This window comes from Tiliqua scincoides, chromosome 1, assembly GCF_035046505.1.
Source record: "Tiliqua scincoides isolate rTilSci1 chromosome 1, rTilSci1.hap2, whole genome shotgun sequence".
Classification (NCBI taxonomy): Eukaryota; Metazoa; Chordata; class Lepidosauria; order Squamata; family Scincidae; genus Tiliqua; species Tiliqua scincoides.
In genome coordinates, this window is record NC_089821.1 from 310,150,943 (window position 1) to 310,168,104 (window position 17,162).

Consider the following 17,162-nt stretch of genomic DNA (forward strand, 5'->3'; position numbering starts at 1 on the left):
GCCACAGGATGTGGTGATGGCGTCTGGCCTGGATGCCTTTAAAAGGAGATTGGACAAGTTTCTGGAGGAAAAATCCATTTCGGGGTACAAGCCATGATGTGTATGCGCAACCTCCTGATTTTAGAAATGGGTTATGTCAGAATGCCAGATGTAGGGGAGGGCACCAGGATGAGGTCTCTTGTTATCTGGTGTGCTCCCTGGGGCATTTGGTGGGCCGCTGTGAGATACAGGAAGCTGGACTAGATGGGCCCATGGCCTGATCCAGTGGGGCTGTTCTTATGTTCTTACCCCTGATCTAGAGTAGCAAGTGAGGGAATGAGGTCAGTTTTGGGCAGTGCAGGGCTAGGTGTACTGGCAATCTGAATGACTCTGTGGCAGCACCATAGCTGAAGAGCCCAGTGAGACAAGCACCTTGGCAGTCCTGTCATAAGGAGAAGTCTGTGGGTTGGAAAGCAAGATGTAAATGGCTGCGCTCCTCAGCCTGAAGCCCAGGTTCTCATTTCTGTTCCTGGACAGGCAGCGTGGTTGGCTTCAGTGTGCTTGGTATGCGTTTAGTGCAGAAGCTGCACTCCTTCCAGCCGAACTGAGTTCACAAGCAAATGGCACTGTCTCTTTTTTTTACCTCCTTCAGAACGTGAACACTGAGAGGCAGCTGCTGTACGACTTCCCGTGGACCAATGTAGGAAAGCTGGTGTTTGTGGTGAGTTCAGCTGCATCTGAAGTTGGCCCTTCTGTGTTCTCCTGAGCAGAATTGCACAAAACCGACTGGGGCTTGGGGCAGAACTGGGCGTTCTGTCTCTTTGCTAAGCTACCTTAGGCATTTGCTTTGCCATTGGAAAAGCAGGTTATAAATTTTTTAAATAAAAACTGCTACCCTTCAGATAGCAGAACAGCATTGCAAACTGGGTCCAGGGCTTGAAGGGTGAAGCAGGCAGGGAGGAAGAGTTAAATGCCTGCTTGTAATTTGTGTCAGAGGCAGTGGGCAAGGATGGAGAGAACTGGCCAGAGTTTGACAACTGGGGATGTACTGGGAATTTGCTCAGGAAGCGCTGGCTAAGAGGCAGAGTGCAGGTAGGAGACCCAAACTTACCTTTTTGGGAAAGGGCCATGTGCTGGCTGACTTTTCTGTGCCTTCCTCATCCCCACAGGGCAAGAGGTTTGAGATCCTGCCTGACGGCTTGCCATCTGCCCGCAAGCTCACATACTACACCGGCTGCCCCCTGCGCTCCCGGCACCTTCTGCAGCTCTTGAGCAACAGCCACCGCCTCTACATGAACCTGCAGCCGGTCCTGCGACAGATCAGAAAACTGGAGGAGAATGAAGGTAGCAGCCCCTCTCTCGGCTGGACTCTCCTTGCTTTGGCCTGCAAATGAGCCTGCAAACTATGAGCTGACAACACTTGGTCTGTGCGTAGCTCACGGCATGACACAGGTTGTGGGGAATCTGTTCCCCTCCTTCATCCTGGCCTGGTCACCTGGAAGTGAGTCAGTCTTGCCCTTGCAGTGTTTCCCAAACTGTGGGTTGGGACCCACTGGTGGGTCGAAACCTGGTGTTTGGTGGGTTGCCAAAGGGTGATGGAAAGATCAAATAACTAATTGCTTCAAGCCCTGAGGGTATTCAGAATTCAGATCCTGTAGCTGCTATTTACCCTGCAAAGAGCTCATCTCCTGCAGTTTGCCAGCATGTGTAAATAGAGAGAGATAAATGTTTGAGAGTCTTTTTCTTATTGCTATTACTTATAAATAAATACATTTCTAGATCTCCTTTTTTTAAAAGTCTGGTAAACCTAGGTGGGTCCCAACAGAGTGTTTTTAAAAAGTGGGTTCCGGTGCTAAAAAGTCTGGGAACCAAAGCTCTGTGCACATTCAGGGCTGAAGCAGGCAGGGCACAGAGCAAGCTTGCCTTGGAGGGTTTTCACTTCAAGGTCTTCTCCTAAGCTGCTTGTCTTTCTCCAGGGGAAATGCTTTGTGTCTTCCCCCTGTGGATGGGAAGAGTAGATTGGTGAAGGTGGTGGTGAAGTGGACAAATGACAGGAAGAGAAAGGGTTAAGGGAAGGGGTTCTTAACCTTTCTAGGATTACAGACCCCCAATGGATTATATGCCCAATATTGTCCCCAGACCCTCTTCACCAGATTGTAGAAATCATCACCACCAATCCTATTGGGTACCAGTAGGACTTCAAAGATGTCAATAGCTTGGTTTGGATATGGATATCCTAATAGATATATGGATATCCAATATGGATAACTAGAAAGACGATGCCTCAATCCCTGTTGATAGTCTATCAACAGTGGCATTTTTTTTAATCATTCAGAGAAGGAATCCCTTGCCCCCAAGAGGTGTGGTTACCCCGGTCAAGAATCTGTGGGTTAAGCATCCACCCACCACCTCTCTTGCCTTCTCAATGGGAGCCCCGGCACAGCTTATTTATGTTGTTGGAATTGGGCTGGGAGAAAGGTGCCTGGGGTGATGAACGGTGGAGAGGGGTGCAGAGTAGGGGAAAGGCTTAACTCTCTCTACTGGAGTGAACCTTTTGGGTGCCAAGACAGACTTGTGCTGCAGGGGGGCTCAGCTGCCCATTCTGCTTAGAGAGAACGCCATGAATAAGCAGGGTGAGGAAGGGAACCGCTGAAGCCGATGGGTTTTCTTTCTTTGCCGCTTGCATTTTAACATCCTTGCTTTGATATTTTGCAGCCTTTCTTGTATTTTTGCCCTTTCAGTTGTCTAATCTCAATGCACTTGAGAGAGCAGGCTGCCGTGGCTCAGAGTTTAAGGGGAATTCTGTAGATTTGGGGCTGCCTGGCAACCTAGGGGAGAGGCTTTCCTGAGGCAGTCTCCTTTCGGTCTGGGTTCCGTTGCATTGGGTGGTGGCAGCAACAGAGGTTACCTTTCCCCAGTTTATCCAGTAAAATGGAGGAGCAGGAGGTGGGTGAACTGAGCATCGGAATGTTCTGTTTCTTCTTTTCAATTCTTGACGCTTTTGCATCTTAACTGAGGAAAGCTGCTTCTCCCCAAGTGCATGAAGGGTGTGGGCTTGGCATGCGTCAGGCTGGAATGCGAAGCCAGCCCTCCTTTGTTTATGTCTTAGACCCAACAGGGTAGTGAGACAACCTCAGAAGAGAGGGGCATCTCTGTGAATGCTCTTATGAGCTGGCCAGGCCATGTTAGATGTCCAGCACCCCCTAGAGCCAAGTTTGGAGGCATACAACACCTGCTCCCATAATGAGTGAACCCCCTTTTTTAGCGAGACCCTCTTGCTATGGGTCGGGCTCCAGCAGCAACAGGGAGGGGAGGGCCCAGCGTTCTCGGATCATCTCAAATGCCAGCTGAAACGGAGGCACTGGGGAAGGCTTCTGCAGGCAGCCAGCCGCCTTCTGTCTGGGCTCTCTTGCTGTGGGTCATGGCAGCAAAAAACTATCTTCCCCCCCAAAAAGGCATTTTCCCATGTCAGTAGTAAAAACGGTGAGTAAGGAGATGGCTGCCAGTCACCAACTGCGATGCGCTGCACCCATCTGGCCCTCTGTTCACCACTGTAATAGCTGAGTGGGAGTCTGAACCTGGGGTTACCATGTCGAAACCCAGCGGTGGCCCTTGCGTGCTGGCGGTGTGGCGTAGCTGCAGAAGCGTAGCAGGGGGGTGTGGCACAATAAGTACGGCAGGCTCCACAACGCGCAGTATAAGCAGTCCCTCCCCCTTGCTGTCAGAGCCAACCGTGTTGCTATCGCTGCCCAGAATGGCTCAGATGGTGAGGGGGAGGGGCCGCTTTCATGGCTTGTTGCAGCATCTGTTATCCTTGCTGTGCCACACACACCCCTGGCTACGCCTCTGTGTAACCGAACTGTCTTCCCAAGCCCACCAGCCCACAGTGGGGTCACCCAAAAAATGCCAACAGGCTCTTCAGAAGTTGCCTTTTCTCTCCCCGTCTCCCCTCCCCCCCAGAGAAGAAGCAGTACCGCGAGTCATACATCAGTGATGCCCTGGACCTCGACATGGACCAGCTGGAGAAGCGCTCCCGAGCCAGTGGAAGCAGCTCCGGCAGTGTGAAGCACAAGCGCCTTTCCCGGCACTCCAGTGCCAGCCACAGCAGCTCCCACACCTCTGGGATCGAGGCAGACCCCAAGCCCAGGGACCGGACCGCAGAGGACGACTTTTTGCCAGCCGCCGTCCACCGCCGACTGAGGGCCTGCAGCTCCATGACCAGCCATGGCAGCTCTCACACCTCCGGGGTGGAGAGTGGCGAGAAGGAGCGGCTGGAGGAGGACTCTCAGGACGAAGGTAACCCTGCCTGTGGATTCCCACTGAGCCTGTGGCTGGTCCAGCCTTGGTGATGCGGAACGTTCTCCTGAATCCAGTCCAGGGAGGGCTCTCCAGTGTAAAAAGGCTATTCGGTAGTAGTGATGGGAAAGGCACCTCTCTGCCCGAGTCCCTGTAGAGCCACTGCAAGTTAGTTGGCAGTAAGACAGGAGGACTATCTCAGTGCAAGATTCCCCCCTCCCAACTGAGCACAGAGGCACCTTTGAAAGTAGTGGCCTCGTATGCCTACTGGGGGGGAGAGCAAATTCCATCTTCACACCAGCAGGACTTCACTCCTGGTGGCTGATGATGATTCCTCTTTTGTCTTTTTGAAGATTGTGAGCCCCTTGGGGGCAGGGCACCATTTCTGTTTTCGTTTAGCTGGGCATATAAACTGCTTTGTGAACTTTTTTGTATGGAGAAGCTGCCTGTAAAACTGAATCCTGCAGGAGCTCCTTCTCTCCTGTCTTGTTTTCTCACATGGACAAGCTCACTTCCTCAAGTGAACTGTTGGCTCTAGAAGCCAGCAATTTGCACTCACTCCCTTTCGGCTGGAAAATGTAACTGTTGGCTTTTACAGACCAGGGACTCCAAACAGCACGGAGTTATTCCTTCCAAATTATGGCAGTCACTCAGATGCCACGCTGTCTGCTGTCTCGGCCCAAGGAGAATGTGACTGAGGGGGTGTTTCCAGAACTGAGGGGGTGTTTCCAGACAATGCAGCATCTTTGGAAGGAAGGTGGAGGGAATTTCCAAGATCCTCTGCAAAAGACTGGAATTTCTTCCTCACTCCAGTAGGCTATTATGGAAGGCCAAATTAGATAAGATGCAGGCCATCTGAGTGGGTTTTTTTTTTTGCAGTTTAGCCAAGAAGCCATGGTCAGTAGTGACAGAATGGCAGAGAGGGACTAATGTTTAATCCTAACCCTTTGGACCATTTTTCTGCTAAAACTCCTCCTCCCGTGAGTCATTCTTCCTGCATGTATTTTTAAAGGGAGAGTGCCTGCTCATCTAGGCTCATTTTGGCCCTGAAGCATCTGAAAAAAACTGGGGTGTGAAAGATCTATCATTATCAAGGCAGCATCACAGGTCTTCCAGGTAGGGCCATAGGCTGACCACAGGCCACTTGGCTGACCCCTGACGACTCCATGCCCATGCAGTAGTCATTTCACTCTCTCTTTTTCTCTGACTCAGAAATAGAGATGCTGGTGGATGACCCTCGAGACATTGAGCCTGTGAGTGAAACGTCTCTGGATGACGTCAGCCCCGATGTCTGCATCTATATCACTGAGGATATGCTGATGGCCAGGAAGTTGAACGGGCACTCAGGTAACATCCCAGTGCTTAACAAAAGAAAAGCAAAGGAAGGTGAAAGTGAATTTAAACTGTACAAAAGGGATACAAGTGGGTGAGTGGGTATATCGCAACCAAGATTCTTCAAATACTGGTAAATATGATGCAGTATGTACCAACTTAGTATTTCTCAACAAGCATAAATGAAGTGCGTACCCTCCATTGCACTCTGTTTAACTGAATTAATATTTATGCATTCAGGTTAACTAGATACTTAAATGATCGTAAGCAGTAAATGGGATCGAATATCTTGGAACATATTGTTTCAAAATGTTGTTTTGCTTATATAGTATCATTGATATGCATGGTGATTCTCAATAGAATACAATTCCCTGAACTGGGGGAGTCACAGTCTAATTGGGGGGGGGGGGACTACTGCCAGGGAAGAAGAGGATGACTTATTTTCTGCTTATTTTCAGCAAGATATAAAGAGGCTGTCACCATCACAAGTTTTATAGAAAAGGAGGAATCTGAAGGAAGGGAAAAAAGAACCCCTCGGCTGGGCAATTAAGGAGGGAATTTCAGGCCACAGAGAAGGGGTGGACTACTTGAGGGTGCAGGAATCCTGAGCGTGGGAGAGCTGGAGGGGCGAAGGTCGTAAGCAGGAGAGGAGCAGGATATGGGATTCGGGCGGTGGGGTGGAGGAAGGTCATGGAAGGCTTTGAAGAGAAGGACTTGGAAATTGTGTTGGATCTGGAAGAAGACAGGAAGCCAGTGCAGGGATTTAAGGATGTATGTGATGTGATCACAGCAGCAAGAGAGAATGATTTTGGCAGCAGGATGGAGGTGAGGGAGCTTGGGTGAGCAGGGGTCAAGGCCAGAGATGACCAGGGTGTGAACTGGTGTGTTTGCTGAGGGAACAGATAAGATGAATACTGAACATCTGCACAAAGATTTCCAGGTCTAGGTTGTCCTTGAGTCCAGACACAAAACATTACCTCAGGGCTGGTTGTCACTCCTGTGGAAACACGCCAAGCTATTTAAAGGGGGGGAAAATCTCAATTTGGCATCTTTCCCACTGAGGTGATCAACTGGTGCCTGGGCTGGTCTCCCTCAGACCACAGCTGTGGAGCTGAAATCACTGAATGTCTGCCGTGCAAAAGGAAATTCCTGTTGTGTTTTTTAACACAACATGCAGCGTGCCAGGAAGCAGGCAAGCTCAGACAGAATTGCCGCATCTCCTGTTCTGTCAATGCCTTCCAGGGGTGGTGGAGGGATTGCATTTTTTTCATGCTATAAACAACCCTGTTAAGAATGGATCAATAAATCCCACATCTTTTGTCATTCTTCCTTTATGCTCAATGTCAGGATTAGTCGTCAAAGAAGTGAGTCTTTCTTCCTCCAGTTCTTCAGAGACTGTCGTCAAGCTTCGGGGCCAGAGCATTGATTCCTTGCCTCAGGTTTGTAAATTGTGGCCTGTGGATTTAAGATTGTGGATGGTGAGAATCTCAGGCAGCTAGCAGCAGCCCTATCTTCAGAGGTGACAGTGTTGTGCAGTAGTCCTGGGGACTGAAGAAGATCAGGGAGCAAAATTAGTGCTAGAGAAGCCCCCTTAATGCTTCCTCACCAACCATTTGCCTTTCCTGGACTTATTTCATTTAGAGTCTTTTGCGCCACCCCACATGGCCCACCTATGTGGCATTTTGGGCAGGGAGGGAAACATTGCAGCCAGAGAGAGAAGAAAAACGCAGCGTCTGTGTGCTTAGCAAGTACACCTGTAATGGAGTAACTTGAAAGTAGCCTGGAAGATGTTCTGTTTCGTGCCTTTTTCTGGAAGGGGCTGTAGCAGGAGGGGAGACTAAGTTCCTGGCGTTTCTCCTTAAAAGCTTTCCTATAGTGGCCCTAGCACTCTTCCTCCTCAGCGCCCAGTGCTGTCCCTACTCTCCTACCTGCATTGGGTGAAGACTTGGCTCTTCTGCAAAGCATCTGAGGTTATATGGCTAGGGTCTCAGCATTGTTTTTAAAATACTGGTCGTGATGCTGCAGTGGTGGGGGTTTTGTCTCGTGTTGCCTTTGATGAATGTAGGGTGGTGTGAGCCACTTTGTGCTACAAAGAATGGGGAACGATATCAACAGGAGTGCTGAGGGAGTCTCTTCCTTGGTCTTTGGGACTCTGCTGCCAGTCAGATGAAGGGTGCTAAAGGGTCCAGTGTTCTGACCGTAGTGTAAAGCACCTTTGGACGGGGGGGGGGGTAACTTGCTTCTAGACCAGTGGCTCCCAAACTTTTGAGCACCGCTCTGTGGTTGGTTGCGACATAATGCTCAATGCTGCCCCCAAAAGCCTTACTTGGAGTCCCTGGAGGCTACTTCCATGTCATATAGGTCTGCAATTCTCTCCCTTGGCCTCTGTGGCCTCCAAACCTCTCCTGGATGATGATGATGATGATGATGATGATAATAAACTTTATTTTTACCCCGCCTTTCTCCCCAAAGGGACTCAAGGTGGCTTACAACAGGTTAAATTAAAAAAACATAATTTACAAACAGATAAGAGCATATTAACACATATCATAAAAACAGTAGTCAGATAAAAAGTAGTCACGTAAAAAGAGCATAGAGCAGCAAATGGATGCAACAGGAAGTTGCAGAAGTAAACCAAAAGAAGCTTCTGCTAACAAGAAGTGATTTCTGGTTGTGTCTGGGAGGCATTCTAAGGCCCTCAGAGGCCAAGGGAGTTGACTGCAGGCCAGCACGACCCAGAAGCAGCCTCTGGGGACTTCAGATAAGGCTTTTGGAGGCAGACCCATCATGGCCCATCAGTGGGTCTCAACCCACTGAGAAACACTCTTCTAGATTCTACAAAGCCAAGATGAGCTGCAACATGGCGTGTGTGCGTGTTGTCCTGTAAGCTGGATAGCTGAGGATACTCTTGGGAACCTTATGTTCTTAACCTGCTTTTAGAAACTTCCCTGAGCCAAAGGAAGAAGAGGGATAGCCCTAGTTTGAGGTGGTTGTGCCAGGGCTGTACCACTTCAGACTGTAGGTGGGGGCTTACATGATCAAATGTTCTTTGGTTTAGACACAAGTCCTGCCCACTGAATCATGTTGGAGAGAAGAGTTCTAGCCTACCCTTCCCCTGACATGCTGGTTTTCTATGCGCAGGGAGTTTATTTTGCGTGAACAGCAATCCACCTGAGCCCTCTACATGCAATCTAAAATGGTACAGCCCAGACTCTGCCTTACAACTTCAGGAGAACGTACAACTCTGATAAGCAAGAGTCAAAATACAGGTTGCCTACTTTTCTACCCGGAAGTGCTTTCCACTGTGTAGGGGTGTCGTATCATGTGTCATGGCTCAAGGTCCAGCAATGGGTGCTTCTGGTGGTGCAGTCAGAGCTGGTGCTGATCTTTGTGTCTTAGTGTCCTGACAGATGAAATTCATCTGGCCTGATCTAATACCGTATATTGTCTTCTTGTGTCCCACAGTCAGTCTGCAGAAAGCCAAAGACGTCTTCCGACCGACACAGCTTGAGCCTGGACGACATCCGGCTCTACCAAAAAGACTTCCTGCGCCTGGCCAGCCTGTGCCAGGAGACTGCTCAAAGCTACACGTTTGGGTGTGGCCACGGACTGGCAGACGAGGGCCTCTACTGCAACGGCTGCCTCGCTCAGCAGTGCATCAACATCCAGGATGCTTTCCCCGTCAAACGGGCCAGCAAATATTTCTCTTTGGATCTTGCCCATGAAGAAATTCCAGAGTTTGTGGTTTGACACTGCCTCTGGGGTGCTCCTCCAAATCCCGGATGTTAAAGAACTCATCATGCTGTCCTTGAATTCTTTCTGGTGCCATGCAGGGATTCCCCCCCCCAAATGTCTTTTCTCTTGGATACTAAAAATCAAGGCCTTGTAGACTGTGGCACTTTTACAAATGCCTGTCCCAGAAGTGGAGCTGGCATGGAGAGTTGTGATGTGTGGCTGATACAAATGGGTTGGATGGATTTAGAAGAAGTTGCCGTCTCCTTTGCCATTGGCCCATTCGGAACACTCATCGCTCGCTCTTGTTTTGAGTTTTTAAAAGCTATACAACCTTGTTGCCTTCGCTCATGGAAGGGGCTGGAAGTCTTCCATGCAATGGATGTTGAGGCCTCTTGCATCGCCATTGCCACCTTCCTTGGTTTCTGCTGTTGTGTGATAGATATGAGAACATTGCTCTGCCTCAGCTTTTCTGTTTCGTTTAATGTTGTTGTGTGTTGCTGCACTGCGTCAAGCCAAAGAACACATCCAAAATGGATGACATCAAGAGAGAGGCTGCGGGCCGTGACAAGCAGAAAGGACGTTATGCGTTATCGAGAAGGCCGCGGGAGGCCGAGAGCAAGTCATGCTGCCATAGGTCCATCTTGCTGTTTTCCTGTTCTCCAGAACATGCACATGGACTACAATCCCAGAGGATTTCCCATCTGATATTTTGTAAAGTTTACAAAAACAAATCAGTGTTAAAGGAATGGGATTTGGAAAGTGTCTGGAAGCTTTTTTTTGTTTGCTTTCAGTAGGGGAAAAAAAAAAGCTTAAGAACAAATAGTCTGTAAGGATGTAGCAATAACATTTGCTGACCAAAGTACCTTAAGTGAGTGAGAGAGAGAAAGAGAGAGAGAGAGAGTTATATAAAAATACCTATATAAGTTTAGAGAGAGTATATAATGTATGTTTGCAATTCATAGACCCTGTTTTCTGTTTTGTTTTCTATTTTAAATGCCTCCGTAGAAAGTTAACTCTGCTTCTTTTCTTTCTGATACATATATAGACAATCGTGTAAGAGCCCGTCTTACGCGTGGTGAGGGGGGGGAAGGCCACCCTTCTTGCTATCTAGAAAAAGGAACTTGCTCCTGCAGTCCAAGTATGCCTGTTCTTTTCTTTTCAGTAGTATTTCTTCTTCCTTCTCTTTAAAGTGGAGCTTCCCTTTATCTTGAGATGTTTCCTGCTCCCCCCCCCCAAGTACCAACACGATCCAATAGAAACAGGATGAAGTGTGGCTTTTGAAACTGTTACTGATCCTGTTTCCATTGATCCTGTATCCAAATTCCCACTGGCTGCCGTCCTCTGACATGTGAAGGATGCTTCAACATGGGGCCCTTTTTCAGGAGCGTAGTGCACATGTGACACTTGGGGTCCCCACCCCGATGTTCATGTGGGCTCAACCCCTTCAGAGTTGCAGAGCGGGGTTGAGTGTGTGCCAGTGCAACAGAAGCAGCAAATGTCCCATAGGCCAAAACTCACTTGGGAATGACCACCAGTTCTCTGTTTAGTGAGGTGTAAAGAATTTTGTAAGCCTTACCTCTTCGCAGCTGGCTTCAGGAGGGGGAACTGTCAGAAACTTGTGCCTCAAATGTTCACCACCGTCTTTTCTGCAGTCCACTTCTTCCTTGTTTCCCTTTTGGCATGTTGGTTGAGGATCTCCCCCCCCTCCCCCCCCCCATTAGGTGTGGAGAAAAGCTTTTGCCCTTTACCTTTGTGCAGCTGTGCTTTAGGGCCACTTCTTCTTTTATGTGTCTTTACAAATACATGCAAAACATTTGATGCGCACATTAAACAGTAATGTGTGCATTGTGTTTTCTGACCACCTTATATATATATATATACACCAGTATTTATTTGTAGTCTCCAATAAATAAAGTATCATAAGATACTACATTCTGCAGAGAGCTGGAATGGCCAGCGGATCCCTAATTGGTAACATGACAATGGCAAACACATGTGCTGTTTAGTCATTCTTTGGAGCAGCCCATGGCCGTGCTCTCTGAGCAATCCAGTTCCTGGCCAGTGTTCTGCCCTCACTCACATTTGTTAACACTGCGCAGGGAGCATGGAAGGATTCCATGTGGACCCACCCTTTCTTCTGGAATGCTTGTGTTGTCTTCAGAGGGGCCATTCTAGAGCCTGTGAATTTTGGAGGATAGCAGCCATGAACTTGTTTGTTTCTAAATGGGTTGGGATATTGTCCCCTGTAGGGAATTGTGGTGATACAAAACCTTCTGCCAACACATGGGGAAAGCATTTATAAAAGCAAATATTCTCAGAGCACAATGCCTTTAAAAACACAGATTGAGAGAGATATTTTTGAGGGATTTTGTATTTACAGCCATAGCATTGCCGTATTTTTGATACACTGTCTTTTTCTAACTGGAGACTTTCTTACGATATATATTATTTTATAAAGCTGAAAGCTTAATATTTTTATAAAGAGGCATGAGCATTTTCTTTTCCTTTTCTGGTATCAAAATGGGTCAATCATTGTTAGCTGTTGGGCGAAGAATTATGGTATTGGAGAGCGGCCATTTTAAGCCATGATGGTAAATCTGCTTCAGCCATGTTGTAAGTGTGTTTTCTGAGGTAAACCAGAAACTTTTGGCTAAAACCAGCATTCCCAGCATGTTGACTTGGATATGCCTCCTGAATCTGGGCCGCTGACTGATGGACCAGATCTTCTTTCAAGTAACAGTAGCAGCGAAGGTGCTCAGTGAGGGAGCAATACTGGGGAGCTGTTTGCACTGATTTGCAGGTCTGAGGTGTCATGACTTTTGGAATTGTTTTTAATCTCCCCACTGTAGCTGCGTGGTCAATGTTCTGTATGCTGTGAACATGTTCCTTAAGAAAAAATGTTGACTTTTGTGGAACAAGTTGTGAGGGCATGAACGCACACCCACACAGTGCTTGCCACCTTAATTGTCGTGGTTATGCGTAGCAAGAGATTCCAGTACAGATAAGGTCCCATGCCACTACTTAGTGACCTAAGCAAGGAAAGGAGCAGTGGAGTCATGGGTATAATTTTTTACACATGCACACACCCTCCCAAGCAGATGAAAGCATGCCTTCACAACTCCAGGTGGTTTTCTGCGTTGGCAGGTTTGCCTCACAAACAGTCTCACTGGACCCACAAAAGCTGACGTGACATAAATTCCAAGAAATGCCTCTGACTGAATCAACCCCCGCAGTATCTAGGCGCAACATTCCTGGTCTCCCTGTGGTTTTAATGGCTGGTGAAGGTCCTTTGAGGGCTGCCTTGTGTTCATAGCTGGCTTTACACTTAAAGGGCCAAAATTAGTCATGACAGGGCGGTCGTGGATGTTCACATTGTTTGCTCATTTATCTGTGAAGTGTGAGGGTAGGGGGTCTAATCTTTCACTTGCAAAAAGGCTCGCCTGGGTGAGGAGAGCTGAATTCTCCCCCTTCCCTGACCTTATTTCCCCCATGCCCTCTCGCTTCAGGCTGCCTTCTCCCCCATCCAGCTAGTTTCAAGTGGGGGAGCAGAGTGGAGGTCACCATTCCCCCTCCCATGTTCCTCTTGTAAAAGTTACACCAGCTACCCCATTTATATGTGTACCCAGCAGAGTAGCTATGGGGGGCGGTAAGTATTGCAGGCACTGCACGCGCTGTATAAGCAGCCCCTCCCACTTGCCTTTGGAGCCGTTCTGGGCAGCTACAGCAATGCAACGGTGCCTATAATACCACCACCATCCTATAGCTACGCTACCGTGTATACGAACGGAGCGGCTGCCATCATTTCTAGCGTGGGCCAAATGTTGAGATATCTCAGGGGTGCCTGTATTGTGTGCAAGAGCGCAACGTTGCCTCTTTTTGATGGGGCAGCTGCCAGCACGCCATTGCTAGTGCACCGCTGCATGCGCCGTGGGAATTGGCCATGGTCCGGGTCCATGCACAGTGAGAACGCAGGAACTGTTGCCAGGGATGTTGATGAGAAGCAAGTCTGTTGTATTATGCACCATTGTACAAAGAGGCAGTATGATATGAAGCTGTTTTTTTCTTCTATATATGAACATGAATATTTGCATTTCTTGGGACTTGTGGGTGGGCCTGGGTGCCTCCAGGCTCCTGCTGCTGTTGATGTTGGGCTGGGCTCTGGCCGAGAGCGCTCCGCTACACAGGCCGACTAATCCTTTCTGTGAAAGGCTCTTCCCTGGCAGGGTGGCGGCGCACAAGGGCCTGAGCCGGGTCTGTAGGGAGTACAGCCATTTTGTTTTGCGGTGCAGAAAGCGTGTGGTATGCCTTTCACGGTACAGTTCAAAGAAATGACAATAAAAATCACCATTTCCATTGCTGTCGTCTCTGCTGGTTTTCATTTGAGTCATCTTTTGGTGTGTCCGTCCCGTCCCCTCCCCGCACTGGACAGTTTGTTAAGGAAAGTTCTCAAAATACCACCAGTGTGGGCCTGTGGCAGGCCAGTGGGCCCATGAAAATGCAAGTTGGAGCAGGTGGTGTGGAGGGAACACAAACCAGGACCATTCTGCTCAGGCCAGAAGGGTTGAGATGGACTGTGTGACAAGTGGGGTATGTGTGTGGGCCTTCGGGAGTCTATGTGACAATCAGAAGCTTGAGCCCCCCAAGTCCCTGGTTCAGAGCTCCCCTCAGGCTTGAACACGAGTGGCAAGCTAGAGGCTTTTGCCCTGGGTTCCCTCACAAAGTAGTGTAGCCAGGGGAGGGGCAGTGCAGAAATAACACCAGGAGTCACAACACATGGTGTAAGTGGCCCTTCCCAGTGCTTTGATGGCAGCTGTTTCCTGGGGGAAGATATGCCCTCTCCTGTGGCTTTCTGCATCTGGCAGCAGGACTCGTCCTCTGGCCCTCCCTGCCCCCTCTCAGTCATCTCTCAAGTTCCATGTCAACATAAGTCACTGGTGAGTGCTGGAAACTATCAATTCCCAGGTCCTCTGCTGCTTCTCTGGATTTCTCTTCCAAGATCTGCCCATTTCTGTCACTTTATGGTAGTGAACTTTCAAACAGGGTAGAACTGAGATCATTCCATCCATTGAAAGATGGAGCAGCTGCAACCAGGTTAAGAACATAAGAACAGCCCCACTGGATCAGGCCATAGGCCCATCTAGTCCAGCTTCCTGTATCTCAGAGCGGCCCACCAAATGCCCCAGGGAGCACACCAGATAATAAGAGACCTGCAAGGCCTCCTGGGAATTGTAGTTAAGAACATAAGAACAGCCCCACTGGATCAGGCCATAGGCCCATCTAGTCCAGCTTCCTGTATCTCACAGTGGCCCACCAAATGCCCCAGGGAGCACACCAGATAACAAGAGACCTGCAAGGCCTCCTGGGAATTGTAGTTAAGAACATAAGAACAGCCCCACTGGATCAGGCCATAGGCCCATCTAGTCCAGCTTCCTGTATCTCACAGCGGCCCACCAAATGCCCCAGGGAGCACACCAGATAACAAGAGACCTGCAAGGCTTCCTGGGAATTGTAGTTAAGAACATAAGAACAGCCCCACTGGATCAGGCCATAGGCCCATCTAGTCCAGCTTCCTGTATCTCACAGCGGCCCACCAAATGCCCCAGGGAGCACACCAGATAACAAGAGACCTCATCCTGGTGCCCTCCCCTGCATCTGGCATTCGGACATAGCCCATTTCTAAAATCAGGAGGTTGCGCATACACATCATGGCTTGTACCCCATAATGGATTTTTCCTCTAGAAACGTGTCCAATCCCCTTTTAAAGGCGTCTAGGCTAGACGCCAGCACCACATCCTGTGGCAAGGAGTTCCACAGACCCACCACACGCTGAGTAAAGAAATATTTTCTTTTGTCTGTTCTAACTCTCCCAACACTCAATTTTAGTGGATGTCCCCTGGTTCTGGTGTTATGTGAGAGAGTAAAGAGCATCTCCCTATCCACTCTGTCCATCCCCTGCATAATTTTGTATGTCTCAATCATGTCCCCCCTCAGGCGTCTCTTTTCTAGGCTGAAGAGGCCCAAACGCCGTAGCCTTTCCTCATAAGGAAGGTGCCCCAGCCCCGTAATCATCTTAGTCACTCTCTTTTGCACCTTTTTGCTCTCTTTTTCTCAGGTTGAAAGAGGGAGGTGGGGACCATATTTGAGCAGCAAATTTGGAGGGGGAGTGCAGAATCCTCCACAGTTTTTCCCATGCATTTTTCTTCAGAAGAATTTGGGGGGTGGGCTGCAGGGAGGTAGTGGACAAAAGGTTCAACTCTGCCTATGTGGAAGCCTATTTGCTTTGAATGCCAGATTCTCAGTGAAGGAGCCATGATGGTTGCATTATAATAAGCACATATCATGCCACACTTTGCATGCTTGAATTGGGCTAAATGCCTTTTCTGGGGAGGAGAAGCGGTGTCTGCTGCCATCTTGTGGTAGGACAGAGAGAATTCTAAGGCTGTAGTTTTCATTGATTTCTAAGGCTCTAAGCCAGGGGTGTCCAAAGTTTTTGGTAGGAGGGCCACATCATCTCTCTGACACTGTGTCGGGGGCCGGGGGGGGGAAGAATTAATTTACATTTAAAATTTGAATAAATTTACATAAGTTTACATAAATGAATGTATTAAAGATGAACTTATATGAATGAATGAATTAATGAATGAATGAAGGTCTTGCAATAGCTCAAGGCCTATAAAGGCCTTGCACAAAGCAAGGCTGGCCTTTCCTTTGCTGCCGCTACTGCATCACAGACATGAAACAGCAAGCAGTGGAGGAACACATCCCACAGCTCACACAAGAGGTCAAACAGTGGCCCTCACGCTGGGAGCAGTTGCGTCGGGCCAGTGTGGGCTTCAACAAATCTCTGGAGGGCCAGAGGCTCATTGGAGACTGGGGGTTCCCTGAGGGCCACATTGAGAGACCTCGAGGGCCGCAGGTGACCCCAGTGCTCCTGCAGATGACATCACTGCCCCTGCTGTAGGAGAAGTCCTGGAGCTCTGGCCTTTTTCAGCTACACCCTTGATGTTGTGTGTGAGAGAGAAAAAGTCTCTCCACATGCATTATTTTATAAGCCTCAATCATTCCCCATCAATCACCTCGATTCCAAGTCCTAAAGCCCCAGACCTCATAAGGAAGGTGCTCCAGCTCTCTGATCACTGTTGTCCTTTTTTGCATCATGATGATGGTGATGACGAAGGTGATGATGATGAAGGCTGGGAGGGGATATGATAGCTCTCTTCAAATACCTAAAGGGCTCTCATATGGAAGAATAATTTATTCTGAGCTGTCTCTGAAAGTCAAACTAGCACCAATGGGTGCAAACTGCAAGAGAGGAGATTTCGATCAGACAGCAGGAAAAAGTTCCTGAAGGTCCGGGCGGTTGGGCTATGGAACAGATTGCCGAGAGAGGTGGTGTACTCTCCCTCACTAGAGATATTCAGGCAGAGGCTCGACAAGCACCTGTTGGAGATGGTCTAAGAAGATTTTCCTTAGGCAGGAAAAGGAAGGGGGTTGGACTAGATGTCCTATTAGACCCCTTCCAACTCTATGATTCTATGATGATGATAATTGCTTTCTTGGGCTGCACCACTGGAGTTTCTGTAATACTACCACTGGTCCCTAGATGGCAGTAGTTGGCCAGGAGCCTGGCCCAGCAGAAGCTCTCTCTATCCTGGAATTATATAAGGAATACAAAAGTGTGTGAACTGTGCTTTGTGTTATGCAAACACAATTCAGGCATCCTCTACTGGGAGTGAGTCCCCACCCAGCAGCACTTTGCACCCATGCTCCAGTGTCTGCATTATCTTCCTTTGGTCCTGAGGCCATGTGATTCCAGCTGC

General features: G+C 48.8%; 1 protein-coding gene across 1 annotated transcript in view; it reads left to right on the forward strand.

Annotated features, from left to right (window-relative positions):
- FRMD6 (FERM domain containing 6) overlaps positions 1 to 10,334 on the forward strand; it is a 68,606-nt gene extending 58,272 nt beyond the window's left edge. The window contains exons 9-14 of the mRNA XM_066640512.1: positions 632 to 700; positions 1,149 to 1,323; positions 3,940 to 4,275; positions 5,488 to 5,622; positions 6,955 to 7,046; positions 9,073 to 10,334. Coding sequence (XP_066496609.1) covers positions 632 to 700; positions 1,149 to 1,323; positions 3,940 to 4,275; positions 5,488 to 5,622; positions 6,955 to 7,046; positions 9,073 to 9,357 — 1,092 coding nt within the window. The 3' untranslated portion in view covers positions 9,358 to 10,334. The remainder of the gene's footprint in view (positions 1 to 631; positions 701 to 1,148; positions 1,324 to 3,939; positions 4,276 to 5,487; positions 5,623 to 6,954; positions 7,047 to 9,072) is intronic.
- The last annotated feature ends 6,828 nt before the right edge of the window (positions 10,335 to 17,162 follow it).